Source organism: Leptosomus discolor, chromosome 20, assembly GCF_034619465.1.
Source record: "Leptosomus discolor isolate bLepDis1 chromosome 20, bLepDis1.hap2, whole genome shotgun sequence".
Lineage (NCBI taxonomy): Eukaryota > Metazoa > Chordata > Aves > Leptosomiformes > Leptosomidae > Leptosomus > Leptosomus discolor.
The window spans coordinates 9951556-9971481 of record NC_141410.1 but is presented as its reverse complement, the minus strand read 5'-3'; the positions used below and the strand labels follow the sequence as shown (position 1 = coordinate 9971481).

Below are 19926 nucleotides of genomic sequence, written 5' to 3'. Positions count from 1 at the left end.
CACACTGGGCTCTATTCATACACCTCAGGTATCATACCAGGCCACAGTCCTTTCCATCAGAAATAAAATACTGTCTTCTTCCATCAGCACTGAGCTCTTGTAGATGCTGTTCCTCTTCCTTTGAGGACCAAAGGTAGGAACCTGTATTAATCTAAGCTTAAGTTTGATGCACAACTTAAAATTGGCTGTATTCACACCACCTGCTATACAACCCTAAGTCAAATAATTTCTTCATGTGGCTGCCACCTTTCTGGCCAACCATACGGGTTGTAACAACCTCCCTTAAACCATCCGTGTATAGCACTGAGCACGCTGGATTCTTAACCAAAGTGGGACTCTTTATGCTAGAAATGATGAATGGAGGATACTGGCATCCTCCATGTTCTTTGTATCTACAAGGCAAAATGTGGCTGGAAGCAACTTCCACACCACTCAGTCATGCAGCAAAGTCAAATTATGGGTAATGATTTTTGCAGCCTGGACCACAATCCATTGAAGGCACCAGTCTCGTTTTTATTCCCACAAGCTGTGCTTCAACCTCAGCGGAGGGGCAAAGAGGCACACGCGTTTGATCAACCCAGCTCCTTTTAATGTGATTTCTATTTCAGAACGGTTTCTTTTTATGCCCTCAAGTCTTTCTTGGTAATATCACCTGTGGCCTAATGTGACAGCAATGCTAAATTATATCTTGATGGCTAATTAGGGTAATTAAAGTGAAAGTAATCAAATCAAAGTAATGGGCAAACCCTTAATAAAATGGCAAAAAGTCTCTATTCATCATAGAGGGTTTTTTCTCTTTTGAATGTCAAAGGACATGGATAAGGAAAAAGCCAGACTTCAGAAATGGCCCTGCCTTAAATGGGCATCGTTGGTCTAAACACTCCTAAAAGCATAATTCATTTACTGCTAAAAGCATTCCTATTATTAAAAAATAAGGTTAAAACCGCAGGCTGCCTCGCAGACAGAGCTTGCTGCTTTTGGCAACCAAGCCCCACCGAAGGTCAAGGGAACCGGTTCAGTTTTCCTCCGGTAACGGTTCCTTTCCCCCGGCCACCCCCTCCTCCCAGCGCCACGTCCCCTGCGGCCAGCGCGGCCCCTCGGGAGCGGGAAAGCGAAGCCGCAGCGAAGCCACATCAGCCCCATCCCGAACAACCGCCCCGCGAAGCCCTCCAGGCCGGCGGGGCCGAAGCTGGGGCTCCGCTGCTGGCCGGGAGCGGCCCCCCTCCCCTCCCCCGGGGCAGAAACGCGCGGCAGGAGCACCCCCAGCCCCAGGCCCGGCTTCCTCCCAGGCCGCCCCCGCGGCGGGGCCGCCGGGCAGGCGGTGGGGCTCCCTGCCGCGGCCGCCCGCTCCCCTGCCCGCCCGCCGGGGCCGTGTTTGCGGTCTCCAAGCAACAGGGCGCCCGGCCCTGCTTTCCGTCCCGGCCACGGCTGCCTCGCCTCGCCTCGCCTCACCTCGCCTCACCTCACCTCACCTCGGCTCGGCTCGGCTCGCGTCCCCTCAGGAGCTCGCCGGCGGGAGCAGGCCGCGCCGGGGCCCACCGCAGGGCCGTGGCGGCCCCAGGCCGGCTCGGCGGCGCCCGGCGGACGCCGGCTCTCAGGTATTTGTGCTCTCCGCCCTGCGGGGCCGCGCCCCGCCCGGGGATGCCCGGCGCTCCTGAGGGCCCCTCAGCGGGAGGGCCAGGCCCCAGGGGCGCGGGAACGAGGGGCGCGCTCTGGAGCTCGGGTCCTGGCGCTGAACCGCATCTTTGCCGCCGACTCCTGGGGTAGAAAGGTGCCCGTTTTCTTCTCCCTTTCCAGCCTCTCCCAGGCAAAGGAGAAAAGGCAAAAGCGGTGGGCAAAGTATCAAGGTGCTATTCTGTCTCCTCCTCGTCCAACGCCAGCACTGACATACTGTCTGAGGATGAAAAATTTATCAAACTGACATCTCAGCCCGGGAGGACAAAGGCCCGTAGGCCCCCCAGCCCCACATCCTGGACGGTCAATGGAGTAGGGAATGCTGACAAGGTTGTGCGGCTGCTTTTTGGACTTAGAACCTCTGTAGCGTTTCTTCTCGTGGCTTTGCTCCCCAGGAAGCCTGTCAGTGACAAAACCCTGGCTTTTTACAGCACCTAGGCTTGCTTATGTCAGTTGGAAAGCTGCCCCCAAACAAAACAAAAGCAGCGCTCCACAACCCCTCATGTTACTGATTCTCTCTTTTACAGGCACTCGCCACATGACCTGTGTGATGCTGCTTGGTGAAGATGCAAGTGCAGAAGATGTCGCCTCAGGAGCTTGCTGCACTGCTCTGCAGAGAAGGGGACCACCATCTTGCCCAGCGGGAGTTATCCATCGCCACTGCTTTCTACATGGCTGCCTTCAGCTGCAGTGCCCCCACAGCAGTACGGAAAGTGAACTCCTTAGACAAAAGGCTCTGGGAGAAAGTGATAGCCACTCTGGAGATGTGGTGCAAAGGCAAGAATCAGATTCCCAAGATCCAGAGCAAGAACTTGGCCGTTGGTTCCCTCAGTGTGGAAACAGCTGCCATCTTTCTCTCCACCCTAAGTCCCGATAGTGTGGTGTCCTCGATATATAAACTGGAGACCCTGCTCAGGCAAGGATGCTCGGAGGAGGTGGTGAGTAAATGCAATACCCTGCTCAAGGTTAACCCACAGTGTTCAGTGGAACTGCTGCTGCTGAGGGCGTTGGCATGGGTGCTGTCAGGGACACAGGTTAGGAAGGGAGTTGAGGACTATATCCACGCCTTTGTGATGCAGCGGGCTGAGGCAGTGGCCTACGTGTGTACTAGGCAAAGGGAACACCTGCCACGGGTCATCCAGGCCTTCTCTGATTATCTCTCAACAGATCAGAAAGAAAGCCCAGACTGCGGTTCCTTGGACCAGTGGCTGGGCGACTGCTATGACTTCCTCTCTGCAGTGGCACCGGGTGAGATCTGGGTTTGCAGGGTGCAGGCAGCTTACCTCTTTAAGAAAAGCAAATTTGAGGAGTGTGTGGCAGTTTGTAGCAAGGCCCTCAAGGGCTTCTCAGCTGGTAATAATCTCGGAGATGAGAAAGCTTTGGGGCTGCTCTTGGAACGGGCTGCTGCGTATTTCTTCTTGGGTGGACGGGTGCAGGAAATGATGCAGGATTTAGCAGAAGCCTTTGCAGCAAGCCCTGCCCAGGCAATGAAACACTTTGAAGAGCTTTTCTCACCACACGACACTGAGAGGATAGAAGAACAGGCCAGAACTGTCCTGGAGGTGAAGTTTGCAGCATACAGGGAGGCTGTGCGTACTCGGACTGAGCTCAGAGGCAATAATGGTGCTGAACTGCTCCCTTCTGTCATCCAGACGGTCCAGTTCCTCCTTCAGATCTCCCCAGGGTCCAAACGTGAGCTCAGCGTTCGGCTAGCAGACTGCCAGCTCCTGCAGGGACACATCAGAACTGCCCTGGATATCTGTGACCACCTCTTGGCAGCAGAGCAGAAAACTTACTACAATACTCTCTTAGCATTGCGAGGATTCTGCTCCCTCCACGATCGTGACCATCAGCAAGCCCTGCAGGACTTTCAGAAGGTCATTGAGCATGATTCCCCGCACCCTAACAGCTGTGTTAAAGCCTTGTGTGGGCGGGGACTGATCCGGATTTCTGGTGGCAGCCATTACTTGACAGCCCTGGATTATATCACAGCTTGCCAGTTAAGGCTGGAAGAAACCATCTTCACAATCAAGTCCTATGTGCCGTGGAACCAAAGAGGACTGCTGCTAAAAGTTCTCCAAGAAGAAGGACAGAAGATGCTGCAGAAGAAGAGGTACCCAGGGGGCAGATCAGCCTGTGGGCAGGAAAAGAATCGGGGCTGTGCAGATTCCTAACAGAAAGAGAGCGTCTTGAGTAATAGAGAAAGTACTTGGATATAGACCCTTTCAAAGTTCCTAATTAACACAACAGGTTGAAATAAAACTGCCTGGGTGTGGTTATTCCGGCAAAATATTGGTTTGCTGGTATGTCAGCAAGCGGTAGGATCTACGTAGACAAATGAGCTCAATCTTTCTATGGAGGTTGATCCCTGATACACCAATTGGCCTAAGCTAGGAGCGAGCAAAATGCTAGAGGGAATATGACAGACATTTCTCCCCTAAAGGAGCAGATACAGCCATAATAAAGCAGATTTGATGGTGCTAGCTGGCTCCTTTCAGTCTCAGCTCCGAATCGAAGGATTTGGTGGGCCACCATGACCCTAGAAAGCGTGCTCCCAGGACAGAGCTGGGGTGCTACTGTGCCCGTACTTGGGGCTGGCATTCCAATTTCTTTTTTCAACACTAACTGTATTGGTGTCATATTTAAGCTAAGAGATCTGAGACAGGAACACCAAACTATTCCAGCTAAATCCATTAAAACCTGAGTTTGAAGGTAGGACAAGGTGTAACAGAAGAACTCTGAGGTTTTAATACTTAAAATCATCTCTCTAAAGAGCAGAGAAGATTGCTCATCAAAGTGGTATCTTTATCACTTTGTTTATTTCTTCCATCGTGAAACAAGCTACTATTTAAACCTGAAAGTTTCAGTGTTTCATTTTCAAACTTTTGTCTGATACAGGAAAAGTCTTCCATTTTCTCCAAAACTGAATTTTTGTATTACTTTCTCAGGTTTTCCTCATGTGAAATACTAGTATTTCAGTCGAAAACTTGAAAATTTGAAGTGGGGAATAGCATGTGGAAGTTCAAGTGGCTGCTCTTTACAACTGATACCCACATTTATTGAGTCTCTTAATAATTTTAGTACTATCATGGCCTTTTTCTGCAGTTGCATGACGCGCATTTCACACCCGGTACCTGGGGCTGCACTCTGGTGGCATAACTGAAGGACAGAAAAATGTGCTCAACTCATTCGGTGTTGCCCTGGCAGATGAGGGCACAAACACAAGCCCCCTTAGACACAGGTCACCGCTTCTGGAACAAGAAGCTGCCTGTTAACACAGCTCTTCCAAGTCTGTGCGAATTTTAACACGCAGCTCTTCATTAGAAATGGCAATCCTTTTTTTTTTTGATAGTTCCTTTTTCTTTTTCCCATTGTGGTGTCAGCTGCAGCCAGAGGTATGAATCGTTATTTGTTAACCTTTCTTTAGAGCCACAACTGCTTAAGAACATGTTTTTATAAGGAGGGATTATGATCATGGAATTAAGCGGCAGAAGTGTCTGTGATGCTGGATATGGTAAAGTGTATCTACCTGCTTCTTACTTCCAGGTGAGACAAAGAGGCTTTGTTACTCTCATTAGCATTTTCTCCTGGAAGAGGTAGTCTTTCCCTTTTTCTTTACTTTTTCTTCCCCGCAGAGATGCCCCTGGGGTTCACCAGCTGGCTTCTCTCTTGGTGGAGCTGGATGCTTCTGATGAAACGTCACGGATCCTTTGTGCTGATGCCCTGTACCAGATGGGCCGTGTAGAAGAAGCTCACAAGCTCCTCTTGGTAGCACTCTCCAGCAACCCACAGAGGTCCCCCATCCTGGCTAGACTCGCGCTTCTGCAACTGAAGAAAGGTTTCATGTATGATGGCAACCAGGTAAGGAGCACCTGGCTAGCAGGGAGAATGAGACCGTGATCAGGGACGGTGGGGTGAAGAGGGTTAACAGCCCTTTGGGCTGATACAGAAGACGCGCGGTAGAGCTTCAGAGGGACCACTTTAGAGGCAGAGGCTTGCCAGAGGGTGTTCCCAGGGCTTGCCGTTTCCCAGCACAGCCCTCTGCTTGTCTCCTGCTCCTCGGTGTTGCTTGACAACTGTAAGGCTCCAGGTACAAGCTGCACTGTGAGGCCACCTCATCCCGTGGTGCAGAGCTGGAACCCACCCCATCACACAACCTGTGATGGGCTTTCCCGTGGGGCTGCACCTACCCCGACCTCTGCTTCAAGACACTTCTCAGGAATGTTGGTAAACTGGGCAGAGGTCTGAAAAAGACAGGAAAGGCTGAGAAAACTTGGTGGCTTCCATAAAAAATTAACCTCCCCGCTTGCTAGGTCATTTCTAAATTCAAACAACTTTGCAAACTGCTGTGGCTCGGGGCAGTGCAAGGTTGCACCTTCAGGGCTGTTCCCTTCTGAATAGCTGCATTTGGCCTGACTCGATACCGCTGTTCCCAGACTGCAGTGAAATCACAAAGTACGTTGTCATGCTCACTGGCTCGTATGCACTTCTGGTTTTAAACTGAACAGTTTGCTGTTCGAAGCTCCACAAATAGCAACAGTGGGGACTGTTGACACAGTGAAACTCAGAGCTCTTGTGAGGTTTAGGTAGTTCAACCTCCAGCACAGCTATTAAGATCTAGATACAGGCCTCGTAAGTAGGACCTTCCGTCTGTAGCACAAGCCGCACGAGGACTCGTAGCTGAGTACGGCCCTTTCATCACACGCTCTTTAATGGCACTTTTCATCAGAGACTTCAACTGGGCAGAACATGACTGAGCATCCTGCCCCTGGTGGCAATATTGGTGGGATTGGTAATTTTCCCCTAGGGAAAAGAAGGCTGAACTACTACCCAACTGGTTATCCTACTGAAGCAGCGGGGCGGAGGCAGGCCAAGAAACAACACCAGGAGCTCAAATACCAGTCTGCAGTTTTCTTTCTGTAGTGGCTGATGGCTTGTGCTTGAAACCACAAGAGAGATTCCAACACGTTTTTTCTCCTACCAGGGATTACAAAGCTGAATTACCAAGTTCTGCCATCAGAGGGAACTCTTGCATTTTTTAAAATCCCATTTAAATTCTGCTAGCCATAAAGAGAACGGTTTTATTGTCACCACTTCACTACTCCCTATGGAAAATAAAAGTTTTGTGTAATTTTCTGCCTTTGGGAAGGCTATTAATGAATGACATGACTTTAATGAAGTCCATATGTTGCCCTTGGAAACTGGATTCCTATCTGCAGCTTCTGCTACAAGTTCTAGCTGGAACAAAAATTTCTCCTCACAATGTTTTTGTCCCAAGTGCCTGTCAGCACCCAGACACTTGTATCTGTTAATAAAAATACAGAAAGTTGTAAGTTCAATGGATGTGTCTGGTGCATTGAGATAACTCTGTTCTCGTCCTGGCTTTTTTGGCTCAGATTTGAACACTGAGTACCTGCTAAGGATATTTGCTTTACTAGAGGAAACACCTTTTGATTCTTTTTTCTTAGGAAATGCAGTAAAAAGGTGCTTGGTGATTTATCACTCTAGTGGATAGAGGCAAAGATGCCACATGTCAGGCAAGATTCTTTTCCAGGAGGATAGTAGTTTGTGGATTTGAATCTATGCTTTTCCGAGATTCCCAACAGTAATACTATTGGCACAGCACTTCACTGATTTTCCGTTAATTCACTGATTTCAGTTTTACAGTCAAAAGGGGTCACTGGAATCCTTCTGTTCCACAGAAACTTCCTGTCTTTGGGACAATCTCCTGTGGTTCAGCTGTATTTACAGAAAGAGTTACCTGCTAGTCTGGAACAGACACTGCCCAAAGCAAGCAAGGCAGCATTATATATTTCCCCAGAATGATTTCCCCACTGCAGTGGTGGTGAGAAAAGATAAGAATTCATGTTTTCTCCAACATGCATTTACATTAGGGCCAACTGAGGAGTTAAGAGGTTCCTGGTCCTGGCTGGACCGTGGCTGGCTGAAGCCCCAGTGAAACGTGGGGAAGCACCGTGTAAGAGCATACTTGTCTCACCAGAGAGCAGTATTTCCAGCTTTAGCATGACTTCATTTATCTTTTCATGCCAATCATTCTCTTCTGCCTTTTTTTCTCACGTTGTTAAGCTGCTAAAGAAAGTGATCAGAATTGGAGATACCTCCTGCCTCCTGCCCATCATGGACATTTTCAGCGATGAAGACCGGAAGCTGATGCAAACTCACTGCCATTGCGGAGCGCTGACCATCCTGAAGAACAAACAGGAGGATGCTGACATCAAAGAGGCCATTGCCTACCTTTCCTTTGCCATCATTGCTTCAGGTAGGGTTATCAAGATCCTGGTGGGAGATTTACTTCTATGGGAAATCAGACCGGTGGGTGGGCAAGCACGTCCAACCAGTCTCATCTGTCATTTCCCCAGTGAGAAGACTGAAACAGTAGACTTACAAAGGGAGGTGAAGAGCAGGATAAAATTTGTTTAAAATAGCGACTCATCTGGACCGTGAAATAGCACAATTAAACACTGACTGCAGCTATGAGTGTCCCATGAGTAGCTTCTGAACTCCTTGAAATGGGTTGCAAGTGTTGAGTTCAGTTCTACAGGGCCAGCAGCCCCTTTTCTTCACCTGTCCAGAAAAAACAGCGTGTGATTTTGTTCTGGTGTAGTAGAATTAGCATTTCATTAGCACGTGAAATCCTCCTGGATTACAGCTGAGAATTATTTTAAATTGCATTGCTGAAATGATAAAAAGTTAAGCTTGGGCAAAAACCACCCTTACTGGGTCATATCAACACAAAGAACCCACAGTTCTTTCCTAACTTGGAAAAGATCCTTAACATCCTGAACTGGTGGCTTGAAATTTCTGATCTAATCATTTCCCTGGTTTTCCTGCTCCAGAAATGTAATGTGCAGAGTGTACAGGAAACACAGTGTCCGTCTTCTTTACACTTTACAGTCTTTTGTTGTGGTAGACCTGCTACCAGACATCAGACTGCAATTACCATTTGCTTGCTGTAGGTTGCTTCTGAGTAATTGGTCTGGGCAAATTGATCTGTGTCCATAAATTTTTTCATCAATCATGGATTTTCTCACAAGTACAGCTTTCTTCTTTCAGAAGAAAGAAGCCACCTTCATTCTATTTGTTTTGTGTAAATTTTCGAGGAGATGCTAGATGGTAAGTAATTTGGAAAAGCTTCTGAAACAGAGCCAGCTTCAGCCCGTTTTAGACAGGCAATGTAGAAGTAGAAGGCTCCTCTGTTTCAGCCTTAGATTGTTTCATCAGTTAGTACCCTGAAAACCTTCCTACCAACAAAATTTATTCGGTACCTCCTGTTTCCTCAGAATGAACATGCTGTAAAGACAGTCATTGCAGCAAACAACCTGCCATCTTGTTCCAACACACCAGTGAATGTGTAGTTCAGTGGAAAAGAGCGAATGCACCCACTGGCATGCATCATTTTCCTAGCTTTTCCTAAGGAGAGAGCACAGGCTAATATGGAAATGCTTCTGGCATGTTCCAAGTAAAACCATGTTTGTATGGAAATCTGCCTTTCACTCTGAGCAAATGTTATGACAGCAGCATTGAGAAGAGGAGAGACTGGTTTGTGAAAATGGAAAAAAACCCTGTTAATTGCTTTGAGATGGTTCCATTTCATAGCCCATGCATTCCAGCTTATCAACTCCCCACCTGCCAGAACAGATGCTTGTTAAGAAATAGATATTGTCTTTATAGGAGCCAATTGGTAGAGCTCCAGAGCGATAATAACCTTTGGTACAGAAGTCTTGGAGCATATCAGGAAGGAGAAAAAGCCTCATTACTGTAAAAGAATTGCTAGAAACCTCTCTGCTGGCTCATCTCCACAGGCAGCTGTGCAAGACGCTGCATTTGCTGACCTCCCTACCCAAAAATATTTACAGTGGCAGTGATGAATTGTCATCCAGTGTAGGGGTGCCACAGTTATGGATTGCAACCCTGGGCATATTAAGATCCTTATCGAAATTGCCTTGAAAGGAAGAGGCATGTGGATGGCAGAAAGATACATGCTCTGCAACCAGTGAATGAATGGACCATGATTTTAATTGTCAACTATATATGTTCATTTGGGGTAGCACTTATGTGAAAGCAAAGAAAAGAGACTCTTCATATCACAAATCCCAGTGCATATGAAGTGTGGCAGTAAATCAGTCAGTCCGGTCTGGGTTACTGTTTTATCCGAAACAACATGTACCTTCTGGCTCCACTTTATGAAAACAGCCAAGTGGCCATGTGCCTCCATCCTCACATATCTTCCTCCTAGAGCTTTCTTCTCTCATTTGTGCTGCCTCTGTTCCATCACACTAAAATCTCCAAGGATTTCTTCTAATGAATTAGATCCTAATCCAGCTCAGGTCCCGAGATGGTGGTCACGTCATCGGTAGGTTGTCTCCATTTGTTGCGCATCAGTGATGTCTTTGGAGAAGGGTGTGGTGGAGGGATAGACGTGGAGATGTGACAACATGCCCTTTTACAATGGCCTCATCTTCCTTTTGCTGCTTTCCAGAGCAGCATCACAATGCTGCCTTTTAGAGGTCCTTGTGAAAATGCATGGAAGACCTTAGGGCAGAATAACAAAGGGCAAAGCTTTCCAGACCTCCTCTAAAATGAACAGAAGTAGTTTCATGACAACTGGCAAGAATGGAATTTCTCTGTACTGTCAGCTGGCTGAGTCTAGGTATCCCAGAGAGGGTAGAAAAAAAAAAATTGCCTGTGTGGGAAGGTTGAGTGCTTAATAATTGCAGGCCACTCCTTTTGCTTCCTTTGGCCGTTCCTGAGGAGACCCACTCTTGCTGAGACCTTGGGGCAATAGGAAAAGCAGTCATGGATATTTGAGGAGAGACAGTGTTGATCGACATGTGTATTTGTTTTTATTAGAAGCCAGGAATCTTTTGAGCTAGTTGAGCAATGTGATTTTATGATTTTCGTTCTGTTACCTTTTCCACTCATTCAGTTTTTTATTACAATGTTCTTTTGGCATGTTTAACCAGACTGAAGGCTCTTTGGAGCGGGGCCTGTGGTTTTGGTGTGCCTGGCACAGTGTGGTTCCTGTTCCTGTCTGGAACGTTAGAGTTGAGTCGCAGTAGGACAGTTACAGTCATCAATCAAGTTGCAGCCCTACAACTACTCTCAGCAAAGTGCCTTTTCTTTCTGTAAATGGCTGTTAGAATTTTTCTTTTCTTTATTAAATATAAATATATGTACATCTTTTTCGCTATTTCCAGAATTGGTTCCTCTGTTTATAACATGAAGAACCTTCCCTTTTTTGAAAAATTCATCTTAGTAGCAAAATATATGCCCTGAAAAAGTTTTTTTTGCACATACTGCAGCCCAGCCTTTTTTATTGGTCCAGGCTTGCCTGTTCCTTGGTGGCCTACAGAGCAAGTATGAAGACACACTGGTTTCTGCTGTCAGCCATCCCTAAGTGAGAAAGATGGCGAGCTTTATGTCACCGAGAGAAAGACCGGGTTCAGATCCGCAATGGTGGGTAGGCCTGGTGTGGGAAAGTTTTTGAGCTGACATTGGTATTTGGCTAGCGTAACACCCCAACTGCTTTGTCTCCATTCGTGTTCCTGTGGCTTGTGTCAAACATACTGAAATTATGCAACTGCCCTGATAGATGTGCTTCCCCAAGTTCGATGACAACATACAAAGAAATAAGAGTGCTTTTTCTGATGTTAGGTAGGAATTTTGAAGCAAAGATAAACACTGAACTCCAGTCCTGAGCAGCAACACCGAACCACAACTCATTTCCCTGCAGAATGACACTGACATGTACGCCACGAGACCTAGAACACCAGAATAGCCTTGGCTTTGTAACATGCACCAGAAAACACTTTCAAGACTTCACCAGTGAAAACTCATTCTCTGGCGGAATTCTGCTAGCCTCAGCGGGACACTTAACTGGTTCAGTGCTGATTGTGAAAACCAACCTGACAGATTCTTTTTTCCTTTTAGCTAGCACGTGATGGGAATTCCACTGACAACGAAAATAAAGGAAACCACCACTTAAGTACTCTCATTGTACTTCATCAGCTCTCTTCAAACAAAGTGAAATTTTTCTGTAGCTTCACATGGATATCCTTGGATATCCTCTCCAGCACCCTCCTCATTCTTCTTCCAGTCACGTCTGTGGATTGCAGCTCCTTACCATAGCACATTTACCTCCATCCAGCACAAACCTCTTATTCCACCCTTGCCGCAGCTCTGAATAAAGTGCTACTTAGTTTTCATTCCTGCAGTCACCATAACACAACCTGTAGGTCTACCGCACCCCTTAGCCACTTGGAAGCCCTTCGGTGGGGCTTAGTGGTCTGCACACACTGGGGTTTACTGCACCCTGGTTTAGAGCAGTGGACATGAGAGCTTTCAGGTAAGCACGGCCACGTTTCTCTCCTCCAGGTGGTTATGCTGAAGATTGCCTTCTCATCAGGGCTCAGTGTTACGGGCGCCTTGGTCAGAAGAAAACTGCTATTTTTGATTTTAATGCCATCCTAAAGGAGGACCCCAGGAACGTGCGAGCTCTGAGTGGACGGGGATTCATTTACCTTGCTCTGAAGCAGCAGAAGGTATTACCACTATATTGATTTGCTGGTGATTTTTCTGACGGCATTAAGCGATACTAGCATAAGGTACCACAGGCTTTGTCACGGACTCGCTGAAATCAAGAGTTTCTCGCAGAATTTGGGCAGTGAAAGGCTCTTGTTTTGGCTGGGTGTGTAAGTAGTCCACTTGCCATTACTGACATGCTTTCCCAAGTCTAGGGAGAGGAGGACTAAATGTTAATCATAGATCTTATTGACTGTCACTACCATGCATTGATTTGCAATGCTGCAAACTCTCCCCCGTAGTTGATCTCACGTTTTCATGATGTCACGTGTTAGATGAAACGAAGCAACAAGAGGAAAAAGAAGAAACCGTTTCAAGGCTTAGTGAGTCCCTCTCCATCATCTGTGAAAAGCTCATGTGTGCAATTAGTGTTACATTGGACTTTGGGGATTGCAGTATGTTATTGCCTGGAAATCACATCAGGTGTTTGCATGGTTTATGTGCTTCTAACGTGGTCCATAGCCTTACACTTTATCTGCGTACCACACCAGTTCTACAGTGAATCCACACACCCATCTCCAGTTGGGTGTGTGAATTTGTGCTGGTTTATGCTGGCTGAGCCAAATCCTGCTTGCACTTACTCATTCACAGCATCTCTTCCTTGTTGCTGTAAGAATTTTTTTAAATGACAATCTGAGGGGTTCAAACCACTCCGCAAATAGTCATTCAAACCTGTCTTTATGCTCCTGTATCAGCTTTGCTAATGGAAAAGATGCAGCACGAGGACAGGGAAGAGCAAAGAGCTTCCAAAGGGGTGCAGATGACCTGTGGGATAGCAGAGAACTGAAAGCACTCGAAAGAACAAGTTACCAATATGTAGTTACTGCTACCATTTCAATTTTTGGTCTTGTTTTTACACAGGAGGCAGTGCAAGATTTGATCTCGGCGCTGACGGTGGAGGCAGGAGCAGTGATCCCAGCAATCCTGTCTTTAAAGCAGGAAACCCAGGGGTTGATCGCCCACTGGCTCCTTCAGCATGGCAGGACTGCATTAACTGAGCTCGTTGCTACTAAAGGCCTTTCAAAAGAAGAAACCCTTGGGGATCTTCTCATGATCGCAAAAGCACTAATTAAAATTTGCAAGGATGCTCAATGTCACATCTTCTACGTGGATGTTTTGATTGCAAATGGTAAGTTCCCTTTTGACATAGCTGATCAGACCAAGTGAATGAGCAGTAAATCAAAAGTGAATGTTTAATGGCGAGTGTATTGTTGTATGGTACTTTTCCAGAGAAGTTTGCAAATGTTTTGGGAAAGGGTATGAAGTATTTAATACCCTTAGATGTGGACTGTGGATAGGCTACCTAAATCCTGCTTTAGTAAGCTTTCCTGATGTCTCTTTCTCCTCATGGCATGGGTTATATAGCTTGTATTGGTGTTAACCAACAGGAAGGTATGAAGAGGCCCTTGATCACCTTCGGGAAGCATTTGGCCACTCTCTTGCTGATGACTTTGCCAGTGCAAGACTAGCTGTGCTGCAGCTGAAGAAGAGGAACGTAGCAGTGGCAGCTCACTCATTCAGCATCCTAGCCAAGAGAGATGAAAGGGAGTTGAGGTTTCTCCTGAACTTCGTAGACGCCAAGCAACAGCAGCATCTCTCTCAGGTACAATCCTTTTTTTGGTTCCACATCGGTGGATTCAGTGGGGAAAGAAACGGGAAGCAGAATAAGGCTGCAGTGACTTTTCCTGCCTTGTCTTGAACAAAAGTGTGTGGCAAGACCATTAAGCAGATGAACAAGGAACAAATTGGCTTCTTCCTCCAGCCTCCACTTCAGCCAGGTTAGGGATCTGAATCCAAACTTCTTTCATTGCAGTGATCTTGCTTCAGTCTCTAATAATTCATCGTTACCACTTCTTACCACTTGCAGGAATTTCTTGTTGGTCTCCCTAGCATAAGACCTGTTTAATCCCAGCTCTAAAATGCAGGGGATGTGAGGGGCAGCAGCTAGAGATTTAACCTGAACATTGCTAGTGTTGTACTCTGGGAGTTACATGGTGCTCATAGCTTGCTTCTGGGGAAGGGGAATTCACGTTTTCTTCATTTTCTTGATGAAATGAAACTGAAGGTTCTGATTCCATCGCATTAAATGCTTCAATCCTTTTTGCTCTTTTGTGTAACATTTAAAAATTTAAATACATTCACGTTTTTATGAAACAACTAGCCTTTGAGGTTGGTATTGGTTTTCTTAGCTAAAACTGTTTGACACAAAACTGGCACATTGCTCTAGTCCACCCAAGTGTGTATTTTTCAGTAATTTTTTTCAAGTTTCTGCCCCAAAGTACATCCAGCTCTGAGAAAGCATCTCCAATAATAAGACAGGCAAGGTCAGATTGATGGTGAGGAGTTTTAACGTTCACTCAAGCATCTGCAATTCTGATTACCCAGAAGCTCCATGTTCTGAGAATTAGTTTGCTTCCTTTTATTCAATTTGTAGATTGTGTGTGCCCTGGTGAGAAGCTATATTGTTATGCTTTCTCCCGGGTTATAAAACAAACAACATGCTGATATACTTAATGCATCCTGAGAGGAGTACTTTGTATGTATTTTAGCAAAACAGCAGGAGGATATAAGTAAACAAGTATTAATTTACCGGTCCCTAGGTATACCCCATTACAGAGAAAAGAGCCCCTCTCTTCTGAATAATGTAAAAAGTTCAGTCTTATGGGAAAGAGTTTGAAGATTTCAGAGCCAATTTGCAATCTTTCACTATATAAAGTTGGTAAAGATACAATCAAGAATGTGCCTATGGAGGCCGTAAGGAGGTGTCTATAAATGAAGATACATTTTACAGCCAGATTTCCCTTGCTGCCTCATCGCTTGCTTTGTATGGAAGCCTCACAGCTAAGCTCATCCGTGCTGCTTTCCGAGAAAACACGGGAGGGATTTTCTTACGCTGTCAATAACAAAAAAAGAGGGCAAAAAACCCAACCCTATTTTTTGTAAAGCTTAAACTGCTCTAATGTGCTAGGAACTTGCTGGTACCACAGGTTAGTGAAACCTTAAAAATGGGAGAGGCACCTTATTTCTGTCTTTTTTTTGGTAGCTGTGGAACAAGGTCTGGAATAAAAGCCCTTACTGGTGGCTCATTTATCGTGAAAGATTTCTCTGCCACTTGAGAGAACAGGGACTGATTTCAAGACTGGAACTCGATACAAGTGTTAGAAGTAAAATAGTTTTGTTTTTTTTTTTTAATCATTAATCTTGTGCTTTTGTTCAACTGAGTAAACATTTGGACTCAAGCATCTGGGAGTCTTTCTATCTTCGCTTCCATGGTTTACTGAGTGTGATTACTTTTATTACTGATTAGCCCAGAATCACAAGATTATTATTTTTTTAATATGTATTTTTGTGACAAGGGGATAAATATGTACTTTGCTGGAGCGGGGAAGGAATTGGTTAATTCACCTGCCCGGTGTCTCAAAGGATTTTCCAGTAGCACTTCCTTTTGCCTGCAAGGTTATTCCAGTTTGTACGTGAAAGGAAGATCTCAGTAAAACCTAAAAAGCTTACAGACAGAACGAGTGCCAGAAACCCAAACGATGGCCTTCCTTTGCCATGGCTCCTAACTGCACTCTAGGGGAGGGTGTTCTTTCTGTTACCTCCATTTCACAAATAAGGAGACTGAAGCAAAGAAGAGTTATTGGTTTATGCTCAGCCCTTAGTCTCAGCGCTCCACGCACAAAAGTATTACTGCCACATTGTTTGAGAGTGTTTGGAGATTAGAGGCGTTATAGAAATGTGTCATCATTATCCTGGAGTCTGGTCTGAAAAGCTAAAAATAATTCTACATAAGCTGAATAGGAAAGGGTGGAGGAAGGAGAGCTCCTTGATGTACTGATTTTTTTTTCATGAAAAACAAAGCAATGAAGTTCTTCCATTATTTATAGTCTAAGGGGTCCCATGCTAAGAAGTTTGTAAACAACTGGGAAAGCCACATGGGAATAGGAATCTGAAAGATTTATTAAGCTGCAAAAGGTCAGAGGAAGGGAGTTTGCTTGCCGCTAGCGCAGCTTCAACCCTTCAGTTTCCTATGTCAAAGGTTAAATACATGACTGATTGCTAGCTCCTTGCCCAGATCCTCAGAGCTGCGCTTTCTGTTGGCTGATGACATGCCATAGGATAGCCAGAGCTGACTCCTACATAATCTATATGGCCTTTGTCAGAATTAGGCCCTCAGCCCAAGGTAGAAGTTGCCTTTCCACATGTGTCTTCATGGCACGTGGATGCCAAATAGGGTCTGCAGGTAAAGCAGCAAAGACTTGCTCCAAACTGTTCTGAAAACATCCAACCCTCTTCCAAAGCTCAATGCTTATCAGTCCATCTTCCTGTATCTTCTTTCTGTAAGTCTTCCTTTCATAGTTATCTTTGTTCAGAAGATGATGTGCAAGTAAGCTGCTAATTAATCCGTCCGTGTTATAGACCGAAAATGGGTCCCAGATCAGTTCCTTTAAGTCAGGCAGAGCCAAAACAGAATCCAGTTGCCGTTCACTCCGTTGGTTACACTGGTTTCACTCCATCAGTGAAGATGAGAGAGAATCATTTATTCTCAGATGCGCCTTTTTCCTCCAAGTACAGCAGGAAATCCAGAATCTTGTGGCTTGCTTTCTTTGGGGACTGTCAGTGAAATGTGAAGAAGTCCAAGCGGTGGCTCAGTTGACAACCAGCAATATTGCACATGGTGCAGAAAACCACAATGCTCCTGGTTCGCACACTAGCAGGTTTAGCATTAGATTAGTCATTCAGCAGAACAACAGAAATTATATTTTCCTTCTGCCGTTGAGACAACAAATGCACTTTAAAGGCTGAAAATTACAATGTAACTATACAAACACAAGGTATTTTGAGGAACTGCACTGTGCTCTTTAGAACAATGTGATATAGATATTTAGAATTTCCAAGGGGGGAAAAAAAAAAAATCTTCTCTTGTCAGGATGCTTCTCGTGCAGATGCAATTCCACTTGTTAAAATCCTGCCACTGAGAAAACACTTGCATCGACTAGTTGCCTTAAAAGCACTCGAAAGGATGAATTAAATTTGCTACTTTTTAAATGTATGCACAAACAGACATCCGAGATGGGTTTGAAGAGGCTGGCTTACAATTTATAGCCAGAACTATTAAAGCCAGTGATTGACCCTGTTTGGGGAGAGGTCCTATCTCTATTTCTGCGTGTGGAAGCTGGGAGACTCTGTAATACATATGACTACGTAAAGAATTTTACATTCCTTTATAGCAAAATAAGTGGGGTAGAATTCTTCCTGAACTGTTCAGAATGGCTAAATTATTTGATGCCACTGGTCTCGGATGAGGTGCTCACACTTGACCTGCAATATTGATCCATTTCATCTAGAACCTGTTTTCCTTAGTTCTGTTAAACAGCCATCAATTCTAATCTAAGTCAACCAAAATTAAGAGACAAGGCACACAAAGAGACTGGAAGACCTGAGCTGGCTGTCAAGTGTGGCTACTGAGAGAGTGGCTGGGCTAACTGAATTTTGGGGAGCCACAAGCATCCAAAGGCAATGTGTGATATCCCATGGACTGAGACTGGTCAAAACGTTTATCCGGTGCTTGAAGCCTCAGCTTGTTTGGCTCATCCTTCTGTAAGACCGAAGCTGCTGGTGGCAGCCTTGTTTATAACTTAAATATTCACTCTGCTGCAGCATGTTAAAAGCTTTGTTTATTACCAATAAAGAGAAATAATGAGAAATCCATTTGAGGCAAATAGTTCTAATGGAGTTTTCTTTATTGACCTTTATGAACCTAAAAATTATGTGGCTCTTTCTGCCTTCTCTATTTTCTTGTTGTTGTTTTTCCCTTCAGATGAGGGCAGATAGTTCGCTTGTACCTGAGGTTAATGAATAGCAAAGCCAGCAGTTGGCCATTTTTTCCTATAGCTTGGGTAAACAGTAGTGACCAACCTTCATTATTAGCACATGCAAATATTGGTGGGGCAGTACATGGGGCTAACTATCTGTTGACCAGAAGATGCAATTTCCATAGAGTCACCTGTTAGAGCAGACCATGGCAGAAATTTGGGTTTGTGAGGAGAACACCGTCTACTTTTAGAGTTTGGTCCATTCAGTTTTCAGTTCACATATCATTCCTGAGGAACATAAACAACTTCAAAAGAAACATTCTGAGAAACTTTTAGCAAAGCGTGCAGAAACAAAGAAGAGCGGTTCAGAAACTCCTGAGGTAACAGCAAGTGCCCATTGATCAGAGATTTTTATATCGTCATGCAAAAAAATACGCCAATTATGTGTTCTTCACCTAGATGCAATTTCAACATTTGAAAAAGTGTCCAAACTTTCTTTGTGTCTGTTTCTACCTGTGGCCAATCCAGACCAGATATTTTACTCTTTTTTTTTTTTTTTTTTTTTTTCTTCTCCACTTTCAATAACTAACATTAAGCAACTTTCTGTCCGCAGGTAGCAGCCCAGGAAGGAAAGGTGCTGGTTAAAGAACACCGCCATGAGAAGGCTCTTGGTTATTACACCCTAGCTGTCTTGGCAAGCCAAGATAATCCAAGGTATTTGCGACAGAGGGCTGTTTGCCTTATGCACCTCAAAAAATACGACACAGCTTTAAAAGACATGGACAAAGTGATCCAGAAGCACGGCTGTAACAGTCTTAAAACACGCGTTGAGGACCACTGCTCCAAAGGACACCTGCTATTGTCAGTGGCCGAGGAGGAAGCAGCAGTTAAGCAGTATATTGAGGCGCTGCAGTTAGACGAATCTATGGCATTGTCCAGCATCATGAATGGCCCTGGCAGTGAAATTTTAACCAAAACATTTCATAAGATTGCGCAATGTCATTTTGAAATGCAGCGTTATGAAGAGGCCTGGAAAATCACAGACTATGGTCTTAAAATTGATAAAAGTACTGAACTTAAAAAGCTGAAAACAAGACTTAAGCGAGAGACATCAAGCTGTAGCATACATTAATTTATCTGTTTGGGGATTTTTCCAGTGTCTGATTGCTTTCTAGTTTGTTTGTGAGGCTGCAAGAATAAGGGAAAGATGAGAAGCTCATGATACATATGCAATGGACATGGCACTGAACATGGTACAGCAAGATTAGAAATAGAAAGTCTCAGGTACTGAAACAAAACTGACCAAGATAGCTATGAGAAAAAGGCAAACTGCAGTATTCAGTATTCTGAACATAAACTCCCACTTGTGAAGAAAGTGTTTTGTCTGGCTGAACGGAACTAATTCTGACACCTGGGTTCCAATCTAGTGAAGGAAAACAATGAAACAGTTTATGAATAATAACCACGTATTTCCTTGCTATTCATTTGGTTAGCTTTAACACATACTATTCAATGAAGTAGCCTTATTTTTACGGGTCAGTCAATGGTTCGGTGTTTGTGAAGGGTCACAGGTGTTGCAGCACTCATGACCCACTCCTGAATGGAAGGAACTGCCCGTGTCATAACCGAGTAGATTTGCAATGATCAGCACCAATACAGGGGAGTGGAGCGGCACAAATGCTAAGTAAACTGTTTTTCTGTCCCGGGGAACATAGATAATACGAAGGTGGAGACTCAACAGAGACGAAACATCCAACCTAGTGACTAACACCCTGTTATCTGGGACACACAGGCAGCTCAGCTATACTCCAGACTTCACCTCGGACTTGCAGAT

General features: G+C 45.2%; 1 protein-coding gene across 2 annotated transcripts; it reads left to right on the top strand.

Annotated features, from left to right (window-relative positions):
* The first annotated feature begins 2255 nt into the window (after window positions 1-2255).
* On the top strand, window positions 2256-19224 carry TTC34 (tetratricopeptide repeat domain 34). 2 transcript variants are annotated; one of them, XM_086476280.1, is made up of 7 exons: window positions 2256-3787; window positions 5310-5535; window positions 7762-7954; window positions 12070-12236; window positions 13138-13405; window positions 13665-13879; window positions 18706-19224. In XM_086476280.1, the coding sequence occupies exons 1-7, from the start codon at window positions 2256-2258 to the stop codon at window positions 19222-19224; spliced, it is 3120 nt and encodes a 1039-aa protein (XP_086332406.1). The 2 variants fall into 2 exon arrangements, with proteins under 2 accessions (XP_086332406.1, XP_086332407.1); XM_086476281.1 differs by having other exon boundaries at window positions 13138-13409; window positions 13669-13879.
* Window positions 19225-19926: the final 702 nt, after the last annotated feature.